The sequence below is a fragment of the Leucopleurus acutus genome (assembly GCF_964270905.1).
Source record: "Leucopleurus acutus genome assembly, chromosome: 3".
Lineage (NCBI taxonomy): Eukaryota > Metazoa > Chordata > Mammalia > Artiodactyla > Delphinidae > Leucopleurus > Leucopleurus acutus.
Window position 1 is genome coordinate 3140820 of NC_139145.1, and position 20879 is coordinate 3161698.

The 20879-nt window shown below is 56.4% G+C and overlaps 1 protein-coding gene across 1 annotated transcript; it reads right to left on the minus strand.

Annotated features, from left to right (window-relative positions):
* Positions 1–5450: 5450 nt before the first annotated feature.
* DAPK3 (death associated protein kinase 3) lies at positions 5451–18906 on the minus strand. The gene is made up of 9 exons (XM_082837303.1): positions 18791–18906; positions 17638–17795; positions 10758–11118; positions 10343–10472; positions 10048–10096; positions 9384–9410; positions 8119–8271; positions 7136–7181; positions 5451–6663 (listed from the first exon to the last, which is right to left on the minus strand). Exons 2-9 carry the CDS (start codon positions 17697–17699, stop codon positions 6127–6129), a joined length of 1365 nt encoding a protein of 454 aa, XP_082693429.1. The 5' UTR covers positions 17700–17795; positions 18791–18906; the 3' UTR covers positions 5451–6126.
* Between the last annotated feature and the right edge of the window lie 1973 nt (positions 18907–20879).

Here is a 20879-nt window from a genome sequence, read left to right on the forward strand (position 1 = left end):
GGCTGAAGGAGCCTCTCAGGGCTGGTGGGTCTGGCTTTATAGACCACCCCGTGCCCTGGCAGCCCCGCTGGTTATTAATAGCGGCCACCGCCTCTTGCCCAAATATGGTCAGGAGCACAGCAGCTGTGGGTGCGCAGCCCCTGGGCAGGACAGGTGGCGCGAGGACAGCCCTCTGCCCTACGAGAGGCGGGCAGCGCTGCAGGGGACCGAGCATGGCCTGGTGACTCCTGCGCCCGAGCCCCCGAATCTAACAAGACATGCTTAGTGAGGGGGCGCCCAGAGTGTGCTAGACCCTGACACACCCTTGCCTCCAACCCTCGCTGCCACCTTAGAAACCACTGTCCCCAAGGACAAAGCTGGCACACACACAGAGGTGCCGTGTCTGCCGAGAGCCAGGAGCCCAACTGGGCTGCACCGAACCCAGGCCTGTCTGACTCATTTTGCAAACGGCGCGTGACTCATGTGAGCTGTGGTGAAGGCCTTGATTGAGGGTGAATCTCACATGCTAGGAAAACACGGAGGGTCCCCCACAGCTGCCACCGATGAGGTCGGAGAGCCCAAGGCCCTCCTTCTCGAGGGACCGAGGGACCGGCTGGGCTCCTGCTGTCACTGCCCTGCCAGCCTGCAGAATGATTCAAGCAAGTCAGCGACATCCTCCCACAGAACGGGAGGCCACCTCATCCTCTTGTCACTAAAGGCTGCCTGCACACTCTGCTCCTGACTGCGCCCCAAGTGCCCTGCAGGGCCTGCAGCGTCCTTCTCCCCGGGGCTGTCGGTCCTTGTGCCTAATAAAGAGCCGTCTACTCATCTGTCCGTGTCAGACGTCCTGCATCCAGCCACCCCCTTCCCCACAGTGGGACTCCCACCCTCTCTAACTGGTGACAAGGAGGCAGTTGAAACACAAGTCACTGGGAATCCTCGGGTGGACCAGTGGTTAGGACTCGGCACTTTCACTGCTGTGGCCCGGGTTCGATCCCTGGTCGGGGAACTAAGATCTCGCATGCCATGCAGTGCGGCCAAAAAAAAAAAGTCACTGACCCAAGAGCCTCTGGCTCAGCAGCCCAACCATGACCAGCAGGTCTGTCCCTGCCCAGCCCGGGAGGGCATTTTGCCACAGCCCCAGGCTGCCTCACCAGTGACGCACCCCGGCCTGAGGGAGGGGATGTAAGCAGATATGGTACGGGTCCCAGAAACAGAATCAGACGCGGCTTTCTTGACATCAGAGAAGCCATTTTTTGGCCTAAGCCATTTTGGGATCTAAGCCTGGCCACAGTGTTTGTCCTTGAACAGGTCTTAATAACTAGTGAGCTTAAGGAAACAAAAGAACGCAGGGATGAAAGACTGTTATCAGACAAGAGAAGGAACAATAGCGAAGATAATAAATCAGTTGTAAAGGCTCGCCAGAAGCACTTTCTTGAGCTGTTCTGCCAAATTTATTTATTTACTGCCTGCCGCGGCATGCGGGGATCTCAGTTCCCCGACCTGGGATGGAACCCGTGCCCCCTGCATTGACAGCATGAAGTCTTAAGCACTGGACCGCCAGGGAAGTCCCTGTTTTGCCAAATTTAAGCCCCCTCAAGAGCTCAGCCACCAGATCAAGCTGGAACCTAAGCGATAATGATGTTGACCTTCTCTGACCCTTGTGATTTCAATCTAATAAAGCTTGGACTCTGCCGACCGCCCAAAATCTGAGCCCTCCCAGACCCTCTCCCCTCCCCAGTGGCGGGGGTGTAGGGCTGAGTGTGTCTAGAGGCACGATCGTGACCCCTGTGCCCGCTGCTGTCTCTCTCTGCAGCTGGTGTCACAATGTCCACTTGGAGAACTTGACCTACCCGGGGACACGAGCTCTGCTGGTCTGAGGTCTCATCCCTCTGACCTGATCAGCTTCCACAGTGCTCTCCAGGTTCCCGGTTACTCCTCATAGCGTCTCGGGGGGGCGGGGGGGACAGGCGGGGGAGCACCACCACTGTGCGGCAGGCAGGGAGGGGTATCACCGCAGTTTCGGGGCGGAGCCGGCGGTGATAGCTCAGCCTCCCTCACTCGCCATCCTCTGCGCAAGCTTTGCTCTGAGATAAACACGGGCTTTCAACACCTTCCTTGCAACGAGCTTCATGCACATGGCAGCCAAACCCTAAGCGAACCTCGGGGCAGGTCTAGCCTGACTCTCGCCAGCTGCAGGGACAGGGTTCACGGCTCCCCCCGCATCCGTCTCAAGACGCAGGCAAGAAGACATTTCCACTTTGCATAAGAGCAAAACCAGATGCAGGGGGGACTTCCCTGGTGGTGCAGTGGATAGGACTCCGTCCTCCCAATCCAGGGGGCCCAGGTTCAACCCTGGTCAGGGAACTAGATCCCACATGCATGCTGCAACTAAGAGTTCGCATGCCACAACTAAGGAGCCCGTGTGCTGCAACTAAGACCTGGTGCAACCAAATAAATATTTAAAAAACAAACAAACAAAAAAGAGATGTGGGGAGCCTTCGCTCTGCAGACCTGCTGGGAGCCCTCTCTCCTCAGAGCAGAAGGTGCTAACATGCAGCCCCCCCAATCACACCCCTGAAAGAAAAGGGGCGGAGGGCGTGGCAGAGGGACAGGGTACCAAAAGAGGGGAAGCGAGAGTTGAATTGCTCGGTGAACCTGTAAGTGGATGCAGCACACCTTCATCAGCATGACTCAGCTACTGCTGTGTAACAAAGCACCACAAACCTAGTGCCTTAAAGCAATACGCATTATCATCTCACAGTTGTGGGTCAGGAGTCTTGATTGGCTTACCTGGGTCCTGTGCTCAGGGTCCCTCAGGAGGCTGCAATCCAGGTTGTCAGTCCAGGCTGGGTTTTATCCAAAGGCTCGACTAGGGAGGGGCCCACTGTTAGGACCCCTTACGTGGTCGGTGGGCTTCGCTGCTTGCTGGCTGTTCCTTGCCACGTGGGCCTGTCCAACATGACGGCTCACTGCATCAAAGCCAGCAAGGGAGTCAGCTGGCAAGATGGAAATCATAGGCTGTGCAGCCTAACCACGGAAGTGACTCCATCACTTTCCCAGAGTTCTGTTGGTCAGAACCTGCCAGGAGGCCAGCCTGCTCTCCAGGGGGTGGGGAGCAGGAGGCGGGGCTACATGGGGGCCACTCTGGGGCCTGCCTGCCACAGACAACATTAATAACAGCACGTCAGCCCCAGGGGCTCTACAAAGAGACAGCACTATTTGTAAGTGCTTGCATGGGCCAGATACACAGGGAGGTGCTTTATGACCACAAAGTGTGGTTCCCTGTGCCCTTAACTGACAGATTGAGGATGCCGAGGCTGCACTGAGCAAGATAACCCGGGTCAGGGGGCAGAGGTAATCTCCAAAGCAAAGACACCTGCTCATGTTACCCACTGAAGACTCTGGGGAATTTGCCCTCAGCACAGAGGTGCTTTGGATACTGAAAGGGCAGGTGTGAGTCCAAAGGGAAACGTGGTTTCTACCCAGAAGTCTCCATCAGAAAGGCTGGATGGGTGAGGGCCCCGCCCCTGCCCCTATCGGGACAGACCATCGTATCCACCTCCTACCGCCATCTCCCAGGGCCTGACGTGGGGCCCACAGAACTGGCATGACTGGGGAAATGACGGCTGGATGAATGCTATTCACTGGTCCCCTGAAGCCTTCAGGGAGCCTCCGGCTCACCCCCCTCGGGGTCTGGAGACCCTCTAGCACTGCACGGAAGCTCCTCCCTTCCCGTCAGAGGCACCCAGACCACAGCCTACTGATGTTATACAACTATCCATGCTGGGTGCCCCTTTCCTGCCGTGGGCCGACCGCGCTTTGCAACGCACCATCAGGGGATCTGCTGCTCAGAGCCCTGCCTTGAAGGCCTAATAACCAGGTGACAGCTGTGGAGGAATCACAGACCAACTGGAGAAACCTGAGTGGGTCCAACCATTCGACAAACTGAAATTTACTGAGATTTTAAAAGTGGAAGTTGTTGGTCAAAAACAGACAAATGAAAAGGGATGAATTGTACAGTAAGCCTTATCTCAATTTTTCTAAATTTAGTTTTAAAAAACCGGTGCGGGGAGGGATGCATGGAACGAGGCAACAGAAGGTCGAGCAGGCCGCTGGGAAGGAGGAAGAGGGTCAGAAGGGCCCTCTTTGGAACCACGTTCCAGACCCAGAGGCCGAGGCGAGTGGGAGCAGGAGCGGCAAGGACATCTCCTCCGGGAGGGCCCAGCGCGGTGCAGGGCAGCCCACATGTGATCCAGCAGCGTCTCAGGAGGAGCCAAGGGACAGGAAACCCCTCCAAACTCACTCTAGCTGCCTGGACGCCTCCACCTCACGGCAACAACAAGAGGCCCAGTCCACCTGAGCCCCAAGGTTGGAGCAGCCTCCAAGGCCCCCCAGGGCTGTGGGAGCAGGCAGTGACAGAGAGGGGGAGACACAAGAGGGCGGAGAGGCCGTGGCACCAGGTGACTGCCAAGGCTGGCCGCCCCTGCCCGGGCCCAAGCAGAGACGAGCAGGACGCCAGGGAAGCCACGCTTCACTTCCTCTAAGCTGACACACACGCCTCCGAGCAGCACACATACGCTTAGAGGTGTGTGTGTCATGCAGTGGAGCTCACGAGGGGCGTACAGCGGGCCCACCCCCACCCACGCCAAGCCCACATCTAGGTCCCAAGGCCTCCTCGGCCCCGCAGGGTCCTGGGCCTGAGCCCCAGCCAGGGCCACAGGTGGAGTACCTGCCCGCCTGCCCAGCTCCTCCCTGCACTCAGCCTGGGCTGGCCTCTGTCCTGAGGATTCCTCTCGGGCCAAGGGGGGCTGCACAGGGGTCCCTCAATTAACACAACCAGCAGCAGAGAACTCCGAGCTCAGAGTGGCCACCAGCCGGAGACCCACGTTCCACTGAAGCCTGGCTCTCAGGGCACTCTCTCTGGGGCGCAAGAACCCGCTCCAGGGCAGCACCTAGTGGCGCACAGCGGCACTGCCCGCTGAAACCCTCTTAACCCTGCGGTCCAGGCCAGCACTCGCCAAGGCTCCACCTCCAAGGCTCCACCTCCACCGGAGAGGGAGTCCCTGAAAACACCAGGCCAGCAGAGGCAGTCAAATAGGCGGCACGGAGCATGGGGTGGGGCGTTTGTAAGGGGCCCTGGGGCTCTCCAGGGAGGGGACGCTGGGAACACGGGCCTCCAGCAGCTACTCCGTGGGGCCCACCCGAGAGGTGCTGTCCTGAAGGCAGCACTGGGGGAGGGAGTGACACGGGGCAGGGCAGTGGGTGGGACCCCCGCCGAAGAGTCAGCGCTGTGCGTTGACAGGGAGCTGGAGAGGAGGGGATGGTTCCACAGCCTGCCGCTGCAGGAGGCTCCAGGCGGCCACAGCTCTTCCCCCCTTCCTGGCCCCCAGCGGGCCTGCCTCAGGGAGAGAGTGGAGACTCAGCTTTGCAGATGTTTCCTTTACTGCATCCAGGCGCTGTGCCCTGCCACACACTGCCCCCAGTACAACCCCTAGACCCACATCTCCTCGAGGGCTGCGTCATCTCCTCAGCTCTGGCCCTGGTGCCCAGCCCCAGGCTGGGGGCCCTGCGAGGGGCTGGGGTATCTGAAGAGCTGGGCTCAGAGACCACCTCCACCACGGACCCTGGAGGAGCAGCCATCCGTCTCCAGAACAGGAGGAGCTGGGGTGTCGAGCAGAGGCCCCTCCAAGTCTGAGCCCCAGGGGCGAGCCCAGGGCACTCAGACACCCCCGTCCCCACACCAAGGCTCCAAGCACTCAGACCACATGGAGGTCCTGCAGCCGCTGACCCAGGCCCTGCACATGGAGGCTGCCACCCCTACACCCTGCCACGTGTGAGGCATCTGTGTCCACCACGGCCAGAGCTGCCTTGGTGGTGTCAACCTCTTGCAGAGTTCCTGTGGTGATGCTGTCCCAGAAGCCCCCAGAGTCGAGATGCAGGAGGGAGGGGCTGAGCTGGGGCCTGTGGGGGGAAGACTCGGGTTGCACAGAGAAGGCCCACATCAGCCACATCCTCCTGGTGCAGAGCTGGGCCAAAGCCCTCCCCTCAGCCGTGGACTCCTGGGCCATGTGGAGCGCATCCAGGGCCACACCAGGGTGACGGGGGGCTCCCCCCGGGGTGCAGGACACTGTGCCCCGAGCGGCCCTAGCGGAGGCTGCACTCCCCCCCCTGCAGCTTCTCCTGCTCCATGGCGCGCACCAAATCCTGCACAAATAGCATCTCGGAGGCCACCTGCTTGGCCAGCGCCTCATAGCGGTTCTCGAGGCGGCTGAAGCGGCGCCTGAGCCCGCTGGCCCCCAGCAGGGCGCCCTTGGCCTCCTCCTGGGCCTGCCGCTGGAGCGCCTCCGTCTTGTGCAGCTCCTGGCGCAGCCGCCGCAGGTCCTGGCCGATGCTCTCGTTCTCCTCGCGGTACCAGGCCTCCTTCTCCTCGTAGATTGCCGTCAGCGCCTCGATGTCCTCGTGGAACAGGCGCCGGCTGTGCTCGAGCCCACGCAGGCCCTCCTCGGCCACTGCCACCTCCTCCAGCACCTTGGAGAAGCGCTCGAAGTTGACGTAGGTGTTGTTGGGGGGCATGCTCGAGTGCGACTTGATGGTGTACTCCTTGAGGCGGGCCGTCTTCAGGCGCCGCCGCTCCGGCTTGCGGCCACTGTCCTCCCGCCGCACGTTCCGCCGCCGGATCGCCTGCAGCGGGAGGGGAGGGTGCCTTGGACTGGGGGGCCGGCAGGGGGAGACCCCCCCGGCCCACGCCCGGCCCTCCGCTCGCTTTTCGTCGGCACTCAGCCCTGCCCATTCTCGTACACGTGCTCCTGGTGCTTCCACGCTCTGACAGCCGAGCCGAGAATGGATGGCAGACTACCTGGCCGTGCCACAGACCACAGAGCCAAAAGCATTTACTCTCTGGCTCTTTACAGAGGTTGCCAACCCTAACCCGGGCCTGGAGGTGACCCCTTTCTGGGAAGTTCTGGGGAGGGAGCTCTGCTACGTGCAGAGGGGCTGTGGACTCCAGCCGGCGCCTCCGTGAGATGGCTCCACACCACGTCCATGCACACCCCGCACCCCACACCGTCCGGGTCTGCTCCCCTGGGGACCCTCCCCCATGCCAGGGGCTGCTCACACCTGCCATGCCTACGTGGGGGCAGCCCCACTGCCTCACCTTGATCCAGGAATGCTCCAGGCTCTGGGCAATGGTCATTCTCCTCCTGGAAGAGCCCCCAACCTTAGTTAGTTGCACGTAGGCCACTTTACCATCCTCCCCAACACAGACAGCAGGAAGGGGTGAGCCATACTCTCCCTGCTGCAGCTCTGGCTCTCAGCCCCACCTGTGGCTGACTCAGGCACCCACCCCTGGGGACCCTCCCAAGTCCCTAAAGTCACCCTCCAGCCCAGCAGCAAGTCCCTGAAATGACCGTGAAAATACAGGCACCATGAAGAGCTTCCACTCTGCTTGGCCAACCACAAGGAGCCCATCAGGGGGACTGGGGGTGCGGACTCCAGGGTCTCCATGTTTTCTGAGGGGTTTCATTCACAGTGTTGACACCTAACACTGGGGTCTCACAACTCAGGCACCTATAGGAGGAGGCTGGGGAGGACTGTGGCCCACGGGAGCACCTCTGTGTGAATGAAGGCTCCGTGCTGCCAGCACAATTAGATTTTTTTTCTAGGAAAAAAAACAAATAGTAATCTGGAATCTTATAAAAAACCTCCTATCTCAAACGTTGGCCACAGATTCAAAGCTTAAGGACAGCTTCTTAAGAGGGCCGACCGGGCTTCCCTGGTGGTGCAGTGGTTGGGAGTCCGCCTGCCGATGCAGGGGACAAGGGTTCGTGCCCTGGTCCGGGAAGATCCCACGTGCCGTGGAGCGGCTGGGCCCGTGAGCCGTGGCCGCTGGGCCTGCACGTCCAGAGCCTGTGCTCTGCAACTGGAGAGGCCACAACAGAGAGAGGCCCACGTACCCGCAAAAAAAAAAAAAAGGGCCGACCTAACTCCTCTGTGCTATCTCCAGCCCAAAGCAGAAGCCGCGCCTAATTCCCAATAACAGGAAGGTGGCGGCTCGGACGGATGTGTTACTTGTCCTCGGCCAGAGCGCCCATCCTGGGGGCCTTGCCAGGCCTTCCCTGCCCAGCCCAGCGCTCCTACTTGGGGTCTTTGACAAGCAGCCGGCGGATGAAGTCCTTGGCCAGCTCGCTGGTGTTGCTGAAGTACTCTTCGTCAAAGTCGTAGTTCACGGCCGAGATGTTGGTCAGGGTCTCCTGCTTCGTCTCTCCCAGGAATGGTGACGCGCCACTCAAACTGGAAGGCAGACACCGGGCTCAGTGGGGCCGGACATCCCTGCAGTCACCCCACAACAAGGCCACTGCCCAGGCCACCACCCGACTCCGCCATGCCCACAAAGGGGGCAGACGTGGAGGAAGGGCGATGCCGGGCCCCGGGCCACCAACCACAACTGTGCCCAGCCTCCAACCAGAGGCAGTGAAAATCCACTGCCCAGCCAGTGAGGGGTGCGGAAATGAGTGGGCAAAATCTCTGCAGAATCTCAAGGCAGCTACGCAGACGCACAGCCTCGAAGCACTTCCCTGAAGCGTGCAGTAGTTAGAGGGAAAACGGCTAACTCTGGGGGGAGGTGGTGGGGAGTCCTGGCCGACACTGCAGACGTCATGTGTCTTCCAGACATGCTGCACTGAGGCCACAGCACCACACTGTGAGGTTATGGGTACGTGATGCTGTGACTTAGGGTGACAAATGTATATGTGGTCTTCACTCCAATCCTCAGTACACAGATCCAAAAACCCTTGTCATTTCCTAAAACCCAAGGTGGCAGCATCTTGTTATAATATTTGGTCTTTGTTCCCTTTCCTAAAACAGCTCGGGGTTTGAGATGAAAGGAGTGTTTTTGTTGTTCACAACAAGCCCCCTCCAACCACACCTGAGTTGATGCCACTGAGGTGACTTTGGAACGGCCCTAAGGAGGGGGCCGGTGGCCAGGGAACCAGCAAGTGGGGTTACAGTGATGGAACTTTCATCCTCACCCCTGACCTCCAGGAAGGGGAGGGGCTGGAGGCTGAGTTACTCTCCAACAGGCCCGTGACTGAGTCCACCATGCCTAGGAGCTGCCAGCCGGAGGATGACGGGGACATGCCGTCCCGGCCCAGGGCCTTGCACGGTTGTTTCACACAATGAGGCCCTGCCTTCTGAACTCTCCTGAACACACCTCTCTCTCCTGCACAAATTCATTCATTCACTCATGCATTCGTCCATCCATCCAGAGTTCCCAAGTGCCGCGACACGTCAGAGAACTGAGGGTGCTGCCTTCCACTTGCTGTCCCCACACAGAAGCCTCCCTACCCTCCTCTTGACCCAGCAGGGCCCCGGGAGGGGGCAGGAAGTGCCGAGCAGGTACTCACAGGATGTAGGTGATGACGCCAATGCTCCTGGAAGAGAACACACAGAAGAGATGGGGGTCAGCTCAGCCAGGGGCACAGCACCCCAACCCCAGAGCCCCAAGGGGGCTGGGGGGCCCAGAGCCCGGTCGGCAGCAGGCCCATCAGCCCCAGGGACCCTCTCCCTCCAGGGGCTGCACAGCCCCCAGCAAGGCCCTCGCTCTGCTCAGAGGGTCTCAGGACTGGACACGGAAGCGCCTTTGACCACACCTGCCTGTTCAGGCTCAAACTGGCCGGGGTCGGGGCGGTGTGGACAGAGCCCAAAGGCACCACAGACGTGGGGCCCTCGATGGGGCTGCTGTGGCCGAGGGTAGGGCTGGCAAACTCCTTCTCTAAAGGGCGAGACGCTGAGCGGGGCTTTGGGGGCCACAGATGGTCTCTGCCACACGTTTGTGTGTTTTTAACACCCTCCAGAAACGTGAGAACCATTCCGAGCTCATGGGCCTGGGTCGTCGGCCAACCCTGTTCTAAGGCAGCAGTCTGTCCTGCCCCTGCCCCACAGCTCCAAGACCAGGAGAACAGGCTACACCCCGGCCTGCGGCTGTGACCGGCAGCTCCTGGGGACAGATGGCGGATGCCCTGAGGAGAAGCAACGAGGGCAGCCCTGGGCCCGCCGCCCCCCACTCACCACATGTCCGCCTCCAGACCCAGGGGCTCGTAGTTGACAATCTCGGGAGCTGCAGAGACAGGGAGACAGGGTCAGGTGCCGGGTATGGCTAAGGGGGAACCAGCGGACAGTGCCCACTCAGGCAAAGCTGGCCCTAGGCAGGGAAAGCCGGGACGGTGACAGCACCAACGCCAGGCCTTAAGTTCCCCGTGTCCAGCGCCAGGGCCAGGAAGGGAAACCTGAGGCCAGTGGGCGTGCCTCACCCCATGCCAGCTGGAAATCCTCCAGTGCCCCCAAGGCCCACACCGGGCCTTACCCACGAACTCCGGGGTGCCAAAGATGTTCTTGAACTCGTTCCCTGCTTCGATTTTGTGGGCGATGCCAAAGTCGATGAGCTTGATCCGCGGGTTGGGCACATTTTTATCCAGGAGCATGATGTTCTCTGGCTGGAGGCAGGGCGGGAAGGCAGGGTGCTGGGCGGGAGGCAGTGCTGCTGCTGGCCCGCCACCTCTGGGAACAGCACCAGGTTGTCCCTGAGCACCTCCCAATCCCAGCATGCGGGGTTTGTGCAAGCTGACCCTGCACAGGTCCAGGCCTGAGCCAGTCCGTCTCCCCAGTGCCCCGGGCAAGGACATCCTGTGCCGAGGGGAGGTGGACCCTCTCGGCCCCCATCCTCACCCTCCCTGGTCAGGCTGGTCCCCAGCTTTGTCCTGAGGGCCCAGCGGGGCTACCTTGAGGTCGAAGTGGGCGATACGCTTGGAGTGCAGGTAATGGACGCCATCCAGGATCTGCTTGAGGAACTGGGTGGCCTCGTCCTCTGTCAGCGACTCCTTCTCCGCCAGGAAATCGAAGAGCTCCCCGCCCGAGACCAGCTCCAGGATGAGCACCACGTCGGTCTTGTTCTCAAAGATGTCGTGCAGCGTGATGATGTTGGGGTGCCGGATCTCCCGCAGGATGTTCACCTCCCGCTCAATCTCCTCCCGGCTGACCCCCCGGCGGCTGGACGACAAGCGGCGCTTCTTGATGAACTTGGCCGCGTACTCCTTCCCGGTGCCCTTCTGCCGGCATTTCCGCACAATCGCAAACTGGCCGCTGCAGGGACAGAGGGGGAGGGGAGAGTGGGGAGTGGGCGCCGAGAGGGACACAGGACTCTTGGGACCAGGCCGCGCTCGGATGACGCAACCTCCTGGGACAATTCGTCCCAGCTCCTGGCGCCATGCTGAGGTGCACCCCACCAGCTGGAGAATGCACCCCACCCAGCAGGGGTGCTCCCACGCGAGTGCAAATTGGTGCATAATACAGTGGCTACCTGGCGTTTCTGCAGCAGTGAAAGAACAGAAACAGCTCCACGTTTATCAAAAGGGAGCTGGACTCCCATCATGGTAAGTCAGGCAGAATTTTCGCAGTCTTGGAAAAGAACGACTCTCCACGTGCTGACCAGAAAGACACCCATGGACTTCCTGGGTGGTGCAGTGGTTAAGAATCCACCTGCCAATGCAGGGGGCATGGGTTCAAGCCCTGGTCTGGGAAGATCCCAAATGCCGCACAGCAACTACGCCCGTGCGCCACAACTACTAAGCCTGCGCTCTAGAGCCCGCGAGCCACAACTACTGAGCCTGTGTGCCACAACTACTGAAGTCCGCGTGCCTAGAGCCCGTGCTCTGCAACAAGTAGAGCCATGGCAATGTGAAGGCTGTGCACCGCAACGAAGAGTAGCCCCTGCTCACTGCAACTAGAGAAAGCCCATGCGCAGCAACGAAGACCCAACGCAGCCAAAGATAAACAGTTAAAATAATAAAATAATTTTTAAAAAAGAAAAGAAAAGACAGATACCCGTGAAGACCGGCTCAGTGAAGACAACTGCAGGATAACACAAGGAACAAGATTTTTCTGGGTAAAAAAGGTACATGCTGTACCCACCTATACAGGTATGTTTATGTGTGTAGATGCCGGAAAAGAGGTCTGAAGGACACACACCAAGCTGTGAGCAAGAGACATCTCTGAGGAGCGCGACTGAGGGCAGTGAAAAGGGGTTTTTACTTTTTATTTGAGATGACTCTATAAGATTCAACTTCTCACAGCGTTATTTCATCATTGTTTAAAATCTAAGAAAAGATAAAAAAACCACTGAGTTCAAAAGAGCTTCTTATTCAGGGACTTCCCTGGAGTGCAAGTGTTTAAGACTCCATGCTCCCAGTGCAGGGGGCACGGGGCCAATCCCTAGTCGGGGAACTAAGATCCCGCATGCCATGTGGCTCTGCCAAAAAATAAATAAATAAAAGGATGTCTATCACTTTAAAAAAAAAGAGCTGCTTATTCAATAGGCAGAGTGAAAGAAGTACACACATTTTCACAACAAGAGAGAAGAGTGAGGATGTGGAGAAACCAGAACCCAGGTGCATGGCTGGTAGGAGTGTGAGACGGGGCAGCCGCAGTGGAAAACAGTCTGGCGGTTCCTCAAAAGGTGAAACATGGAGTTACCATCGGACCCAGGAACATCGCTCCACAGAAACTTGCACACAAATGTGCACAGCACCATTATTCACAGTAGCCATAAGATGGAAATAACCCAAATGTCCCTCAACGGATGATGGATACACAAAATGTGGTCCCTCCACACACGGGCACATCACTCAGCCATGAAGAGGAGAGAGGCACTGACACTCGCTGCAACGTGGATGGACCCTGAGAACACAATGCTCAGTGAGAGAAACCAGACACAGAAGGACACACAGGGTGTGATTCCATTGGTGGGAAACGTCCAGAAAAGGCAAATCCACAGACACAGGGGGTGGATTCCTGGTTGTTGGGCTGGGGGAGGGAATGGGGGTGTGCCTGCTCATGGGGATGAGGTTTCCTTTTGGAGTGATGGAAACGTTCTGAAAGTATTTAATGGTGATGGTTGTAAGACCCTGTGAATGTACGAAAGATCATTAAATTGTACACTTTAAATGAGTAAATTGTATGGTGTGTGACTTGTATCTCAAGACCCCTGGTATCTGAAGAGAAAGAGAAACTCTCTTTACTGCACTCCAGGGAGCTGTCCAATGTCCGTATTCTTTCGTTATCTAGGAACTTACATTAACTTGCTTTCACTCAAGAATTGAGTGAAAAAGGCCAGAGGGTAAATATTTTAAGCTTTACGGGCTATGTGGTCTCTGTCACAATTCTTGTGTGTTTTTATAACCCTTTAAACAAGGAAAAAACCATCCTACGTTTGTGGGCGGGCCATACTGAACTAGGTGAGGGCCGGATGTGGCCCAAAGGCCATGGGTCGTGCACCCCAGCCTCCAGAGGATACGTGAACACACACGTGAGCAGAGAAACTAATTCTAAGACAGAAGGCACACATTCCAGACAAGAAACATCAACCAGGCGCCACTGGGGGTCAAGGGAAAGGAGACTAGGTGACTACGTGACATCTTGTGGAAATGGGGGACGAGCACGCAGAGGAAGGAATTGTGCAGACGGGCCTTGGGGACAGGAGGGGTCTCTTAAGTTGGTGACAGCACAGGGAGGACAGGCCAGACAGAACGAGAAACGAGTGAGGGGCGCCTCTGCCAAGCCAGCAGGGCCCTCAGAAAAGCCAAGGGACCCAACTGGGTGTGTCCCAGTAAGTGGACCTCACTGGGATGCCCAGGACCACCTGCAGCCAGCAAACACCTGAAGCGCTGCCCTCGTGAGCATCAAGACACAAAGGCGCCCACGGCAGACCACTGCAGACATGCTCCGAGCACACTCAGGCAGGTGAGGATCAAGGTGGGGAGTGCAAATTATTACCAACCAAGGTAGGCTAAGTAAGGGTCCACATCCGAATCCCCAGAACCTGTGGACACGTCATCTCATGGGGCAGAGGGCCTTTACAGACAGAATTAAGTTAAGGCCCCTGAGATGGGGATGACCTTGGATTCCCTGGGGGGCCCAGTGTCATCACAGGGTCCTTGTAAGAGGGAGGCGGGAGGATCAGAGGTAGAGCGAGATGGGAGATGCTGCGCTGCTGGCTGTGAGGATGCAGGAGAGGCTGCGAGCCAGGGATGCAGCACCTCTAGAAGCTGGAAAAGGCAGGAACCAATGCTGCCCTGGAGCCTCCGGAAGGACCAGCCCTGCAGGTCCATTTTAGACTCCTGACTCCCAGACCTTTATGATAATAAATGGGTGTTCTTCTAAGCCACTAAGTTCTGGTAATTTGTTACAGCAGCAACAAGACACTCAAACACTAGTATAAAAGCCAAGAGCACAGGTCAGACGAGAAGTGTCAAGTGTCCCTGATCAAGCCTCGCCCCCCGCTCAGAAATCCACGCTATGCTCTTGCCCCCACCTCCACATCTTAGCTAACATTCCCCACACCTGAAAGCCCTTTCCCCCTCCCCTCTGCCGACATCAACCAAGCAAGTTCTTCCAGGTCCACCTTCCATCCCACGATGACGCCTGACGGTAATAACTTCGAGGGCTGAGTGTTCGCCACGTGCCAGGAACGCTGCTAAGCACTGGACGTGTGGCCTAATTCTCAAATACAAGGATTTTTCTCCCCTCTAGCTTTATTCCAAGCTGAACTAACAAAAAAACTAACAAAGAAAGAGTTCATGGGAAGAGGGACAAAGACACTGTTAGGTGCTGAATTGTGTCCCCCAAAATCCTAACCCCCAGAACCTCAAAATGTGAGGTAATTAAGTACAAATGAGATCACTGGCGTGGGTCCTAATCCAGTATGACTGGTGTCCTTATAAGGAGATTATAATAAGGACAGGAGATTAGGATACAGACATGCACAGAGGAAGAAAATGTGAGGACATGGGGAGAAGGCAGCCGTCTACACACCAAGGAGAGAGGCCTCAGAGGGAACCAAGCCTGCTGACACCTCGACCTTGGACGTCCAGCCTTCAGCACCGTGAGAGAATCAACCTCCACTGTTCAGGCCCTCCAGTCTGAGGCACTTTGCTACAGCAGCCCGAGCTGACGAATACAGACACACACAGCTCTCCATGACGTGGAAGCCAGGCTGGAGGTCTACAATGACCAACAACAGATTCATTTATTTCCCAAGACTGTCCAGGTGACTTGAATTAGGAGGAAAGAACCCTCCATACACATCTGCACAGGCGCACAAAAAAACTCACTCCCAGTTCATTCAGCCCGTGACTCTTGGGACAAGGAAACATGACCGTGCTTTGCTCGAGACAGGCAGAAGAAGCTGGACGCCCACCTCTGGTTCCAGCACTGGCTCCAGCACGCCTGGGCTTTGCAGCCGGCAGGGCGTGGCCTCAAGGTCTGAATCCTGCCTGGCCACTTTTAGTCTGTATAGCCTTGGGCAAGACGCTTCCCTGCTCTCAGCCTCAGTTTCTTTATCTATAAAATGAGGATAATAACAGTACCTGCCTGGCAGGGCCTTTCACAGATGAATGGAAATGTAACAAAAAAACAGCCCAGGACTCAGATGTCCAAACATCTGTAATTTATACAAATTGCAGCACAGTATGCACAGTGTTCTGTGGCATTAATCCTTCACCTTATGTGTCTCCAAGAATGTTCCGGATCATTACATAGGGCAGCGCTGTCCAAGATGGCAGCTACTGGCCACATGGAAGCTGTCCAGCCCATTCGAATTGACATGTGCTGTGAGTGTACAAGACACACCAGATTTCAAAGGTGCACATCAATAAAAGGCAGTAAACTATTTCATTAGTAATTTCTATAATGATCACAAGCAAAATGATAACAGTTTGACATATTGGGTTAAATAAAATACATTATTAAAATCATTAAAATTAGGACTTCCCTGGCGGTCCAGTGGCTAAGACTCCACGCTCCCAATGTAGGGGGCCTGGGTTCGATCTCCAGTCAGGCAACTAGATCCCTCATGCACGCCACAACTAAGAAGTCCGCAAGCCACAACTGAAGACCCCGCATGCCGCAACAAAGATCCCACGTGCCGCAACCAAGACCCAGTGCAGCCAAATAAATAAATTTTTAAAATTTAATTTAAAAAAGGTTAATTATTAAAAAAATTATTAAAATTGACACAGCTACTAGAAAATTTCAATAAACTCCCTACAAGGCTTGCATTATACAAGTTGCTGGGCTCCTTTTTTTATTTAACATTTTCATTGGAGTATAATTGCTTTACAATGGTGTGTTAGTTTCTACTGTATAATAAAGTGAATCAGCTATACATATACATATATCCCCATACCCCCTCCCTCTTGCGTCTCCCTCCCACCCTCCCTATCCCACCGTTCTAGGTGGTCACAAAGCACCGAGCTGATCTCCCTGTGCTATGCGGCTGCTTCCCACTAGCTATCTATTTTACATTCAGTAGTATATATAAGGCCATGCTACTCTCTCACTTTGTCCCAGCTTCCCCTTCCCCTCCCCGTGTCCTCAAGTCCATTCTCTATGTCTGCGTCTTTATTCCTGTCCTGCCCCTAGGTTCTTCAGAACCATTTTTTTTTTTTTTAGATTCCATATATCTGTGTTAGCATACAGCATTTGTTTTTCTCTTTCTGACTTACTTCACTCTATGACAGACTCTAGGTCCATCCACCTCACTACAGATAACTCAATTTTGTTTCTTTTCAGGCTCTTTTTAATGGCTGCGTAATATTCCATCGATGAGGCTATGGTGCTGTGACAGGCACTGAAGAGGCTTCCTGTCTTTTGCTCACAGAAAGTCCTTATAGCAACTCTCCCTGTCCCTAGATCCTTAGGTCCATGTACGTACTACTTCCACGGAATTAACTCCTAGCAGCAGAATCAGTGGGTTAAAGGGAACATACATGGTATTTTTGCTGACTTTTGCCAAACTACTCTCAGCAGCAGGTCCTAATACATTTTCAACAACAGAGTCTGAGACTTTTTTGGGGGTGGGGAGACGGCCTGCATTCTCTACCACTCTATCGGAGGAAATTCCTAAAGGAGGGACTTCAGAATCCTAAATGAGCCCCATACACTCTCTCAGCAAAGGCCTGATGAACAGCTCAGTTATGGCTCAGTTATTTACATTCCATTCTGGTGACATCATGGGGCTGGCCAGCAACAAACTCACCAAATAAGGTCTGAAGCTCTGTGGGGTGGGGGGGAGGATGGTGCCTGGCAGGTCTGAGGGGAGGGGGGGAGAGGGCACTCCCAGGGGACGCTCCAAGGCCCAGCCCAGCAGGAAATCAGCTGCTGGCTGGATCGGGAAACCTCCGCTCTTTCCCACAAGAATGCCAACCATTGGCAAGGGTGTAGGCCCAGACGGGAGGCCTTCCCTGGAAACGTACGAGAGCCGGGGAGGCTCAACTGCCCTCCCACAAGAGAGGATTAAAGAGAGGGACAGACCCTCACCAACAAAACCTGCCAACATCTACTGCTCTCACGCCAATTCCAAGCACCGTATTAGGTGCCATTTGTGCTCAGTTATGTTTCTCCCCAAAGGAAATGCACAGAGGATGTCAGAGCAAGAATTCCAGGCCCAGACTGACTGACTCCAAAGCCCAAACTCGTTCCACAGCACATGATATCAACTCATCCCTTCTTGGAGAGTGGGATAAAGGACAGGAGAGGAGATACACCCAGAAAACCCCACAGCGGGTCTCTCCCCTGGTCGGAGCCCCATCAGAGGGGAGAACTCACCTGCCCAGCTCCTCCCCCATCTCATAGTGGTCTTCCACATCTTCCTGCCTGAATGTGGACATAGCGGCTGGTCTGCCTTCCAGCACCTTCCACTCCAGTGCAAACCCAGTCACAGTGGCCCGGGGGACAGGACCTCAGGGAGTCCTCTAGCCGTGACCCTGGAGGAGGAGACAGGGAAATAAGAAACGAGTGAGATGCCAGCCATTACTTCTAGGTCAATGGAGTGACCTGCTCCCCCAAAAGAGGTTTCACATCACACCATGCTGAAATTCCACGGTCATTGTAGAAAGCACTTGCAATTGGTGGGCGGGGCACTTCCATGTGTCAGGCTCATTTAGATACCACACCGCCCTGAGGTCAGTGTTAGCCCAGCTGTGCCACCTCCACCCCCATAGCTCCCAGCCACAGACCTCTGCTTCCGCACACAGCACCGCAGTCTTCTTCTGCCTCTCCCTCCTAGGCTTCTCCCAACCTGCTTGTCCAGAGCCCCACACACTCCTGCAAGTTCCCCACACTCTTCACACCCCCAAACGCTGGGGCTCCCTGATTCCCTGCCAGACCTCCAACACGCTTCCATCTCCCTACCCATCAGCGGCCTCAACCCCTCTTTCCCTTACCCACTAACCCCTCCTCCTCGGCTGGTCTCTTAAGACCCTCTGCAGCGCTGTGGGTAATCTCTTGCTCCCCCCAATCCTGAATTCCCCAGGAACTGGACAATAGTTTCCAAGCTCCTCCAAAGGCCCCGACCCGCTCTTGCTTCCCCTGACCTCCACCGTTCTAGCAAAGCTAACTTCTTCCTCCCCCCGTCCCCGAAGGCACCCCTCCAGGTTTCAAAGGCCGCACCCCGGTCTCCACACTCCCAACGGGCCTCCTCAAAGGGCCACAGCTGAGAGTCTCCTCCATCGTCCTTCTCCCCCGACCTTCTCCCAAGCTCCAAGGCAGACCCCGACGGCTTCCTTCAGAGACGCCTCAATGATCTCCCCAGCCCCTGACGTCCCTGCTCCAGCGTCCCAGAGACCACCACGCCCCTCACAGGCCCCGGCCCAGCTTCTTCTCCCGCCCAGTCATCCCACGGGTCCCCAAACGTACCCCCCTGCTAAGATCCCCAAGGACCCCCCCAACCCGCCAGCCTCGGACCGAGCCCGCTCCGCACCCTCCTCGGCCCCGCGCCGCGAACCGGCCCCTCAGCCGCGCTGCCCGCCGCCGCGTCCTCAGGCCCCGCAGCCTTGGCTGCCTCGACGCGCCGACCCGTGCGACGTCACCGCGCCCTCCAGGGCCCGCCCCCAAGAGGTGGAGCCCACCACCCATTGGTCAGTGCGCCCGCCGCTCGTGAAGCCCGCCCACCGCCGCCTTCCAGGCCCAGGCCCTCGCGCGTCCCGCCCTCCTCACCAAAATGCTGCCTCGCCTTTGGCACAGGCTAGGCTTCCCGCAGGTGATTGGCTGTAATGAACGCCTGTCAAACTTACGGAAGTCGGCTTTCCGACTTCCGGCCCCTGGACCGCCCCGCCCGTTCTCCTCTGACCGGGGTCCTGAAGCTGGGAGGCGGGATGCTGAAATCCTGCATCCCTATTCCTGCCTACCTTGGGCATGAGATAACGCGAATCCAAGGCCCAGCTCCGGCATGACAGCCGTGAGGTGAACCCTTGGCCTGCTTTAGTCCCTGAGTGGCAGTTTACTTCTCTGTAAAATGCTAACCATATTCCAAATACATAAAGATGCAAATTAGGAGATTGGTCTGGTGTTGCCATTAATGCTTGAGATTTTTTTTTTAATTTTTATTTATGTATTTATTTTTGGCTGTGTTGGGTCTTCGTTGCTAAGTGCGGACTTTCTCTAGTGGTGGCGAGCAGGGGCTACTCTTCGTTGCGGTGCGCGGGCTTCTCATTGCGGTGGCTTCTCTTGTTGCGGAGCACAGGCTCTAAGCGCGCGGGCTTCAGTAGTTGTGGCACGCAGGCTCAGTAGTTGTGGCGCAAGAGCTTAGTTGCCCCGCGGCATGTGGGATCTTCCCAGACCAGGGCTCGAACCCGTGTCCTCTGCATTGGCAGGCGGATTCTTTTTTGTTTTGTCTTTTTGCGGTACGCAGGCCTCTCACTGTCGTGGCCTCTCCCGTTGCGGAGCACAGGCTCCGGACGCGCAGGCTCAGCGGCCATGGCTCACGGGCCCAGCCGCTCCGCGGCATGTGGGATCTTCCCAGACCGGGGCACGAACCCGTGTCCCCTGCATCAGCAGGCAGACTCTCAACCACTGCACCACCAGGGAAGCCCTGGCAGGTGGATTTTTAACCACTGAGCCAACCAGGGAAGCCCCTTGAGGATTGTTTTGTGACTCCTTTTAAGCTCAAGATACATGGTAACAGCTAGCATTGATTGAGCCTTACTGCGTACCAATCAACAACCCGAGGAGGTAAAATACATTAATATTTTACCCATTCTATAGTTAGGGAAACAAGACCCCAGAGAGGTTAGGTAACCCACCCGGAGTCACACAGCTGGCAAAGGCGTAACTGAGATTCATTCCCAGAGAGGCCCGAACCCAAAGCCCACGCTGAACTAGCTCAGATACCATCTGACACGGACCTGTGTCTTTTGGTCCTTGCTGGCCACCCTAACCTCGTGCAACCCCCTCCCGCCCTTTTTCACCCCAACACCATTTGCCTTCTCGCCTCAAGCATCTCATTGAGATGGCACCAGCTCTTTCTTCCTCCTACCTGGGAACCGCCTTCCTCCACTCCTAACTCCTAAGCACACTTCAGTGCACAGCTAAAGCAGCACTTTCTCCCATATCCAGTTTCCCCTATTACATCTTGTATTTGTCACCATTAATGAACCAAGAGTGATACGTTATTAACCAGTCTGTACTTTATTCAGAGTTCCTTGTTTTTCCCTAATGTCCTTCTCCTGTTCGAGGATCCCGCGTCACATTTAGTTATGTCTCCTTAGGTTCCTCTGAGCTTTGAGCTTCTCACACTTCCCAGTTTTTGATGACTTAGACAGTTTTGAGGATTGGTCTACTTCCTCAATTGGGATTTGTCTTTCTTGTGGTTAAAGAGGGGTGACGGGTTTTAGGAAGACCATACAGTGCCATTTTCATCACTCCTTATCAAGGGTCCATAGTATCATCCTGACTTATCACTGATGTTGACCTTGGTCATCTGGCTCTAGGCAACGTTCATCAGGTTTCTACAGCTCTTTTCCTCCCCTTTCCATACCTTAACAAGACACATATTAGTGGAGGTATAGGTC

What these genes read in the sequence shown, in the direction of transcription:
- DAPK3 (XM_082837303.1), bottom strand. Translation starts at nt 17,699, where the DNA reads ATGTCCACATTCAGGCAGGAAGATGTGGAAGACCACTATGAGATGGGG. An exon ending in TCGCCCACTTCGACCTCAAG is followed by an intron (nt 10,473 to 10,757) that starts GTAGCCCCGCTG and finishes CCCTGCCTCCAG; the next exon opens with CCAGAGAACATCATGCTCCT. An exon ending in GGTCTGGAGGCGGACATGTG is followed by an intron (nt 9,411 to 10,047) that starts GTGAGTGGGGGG and finishes GTTCTCTTCCAG; the next exon opens with GAGCATTGGCGTCATCACCT.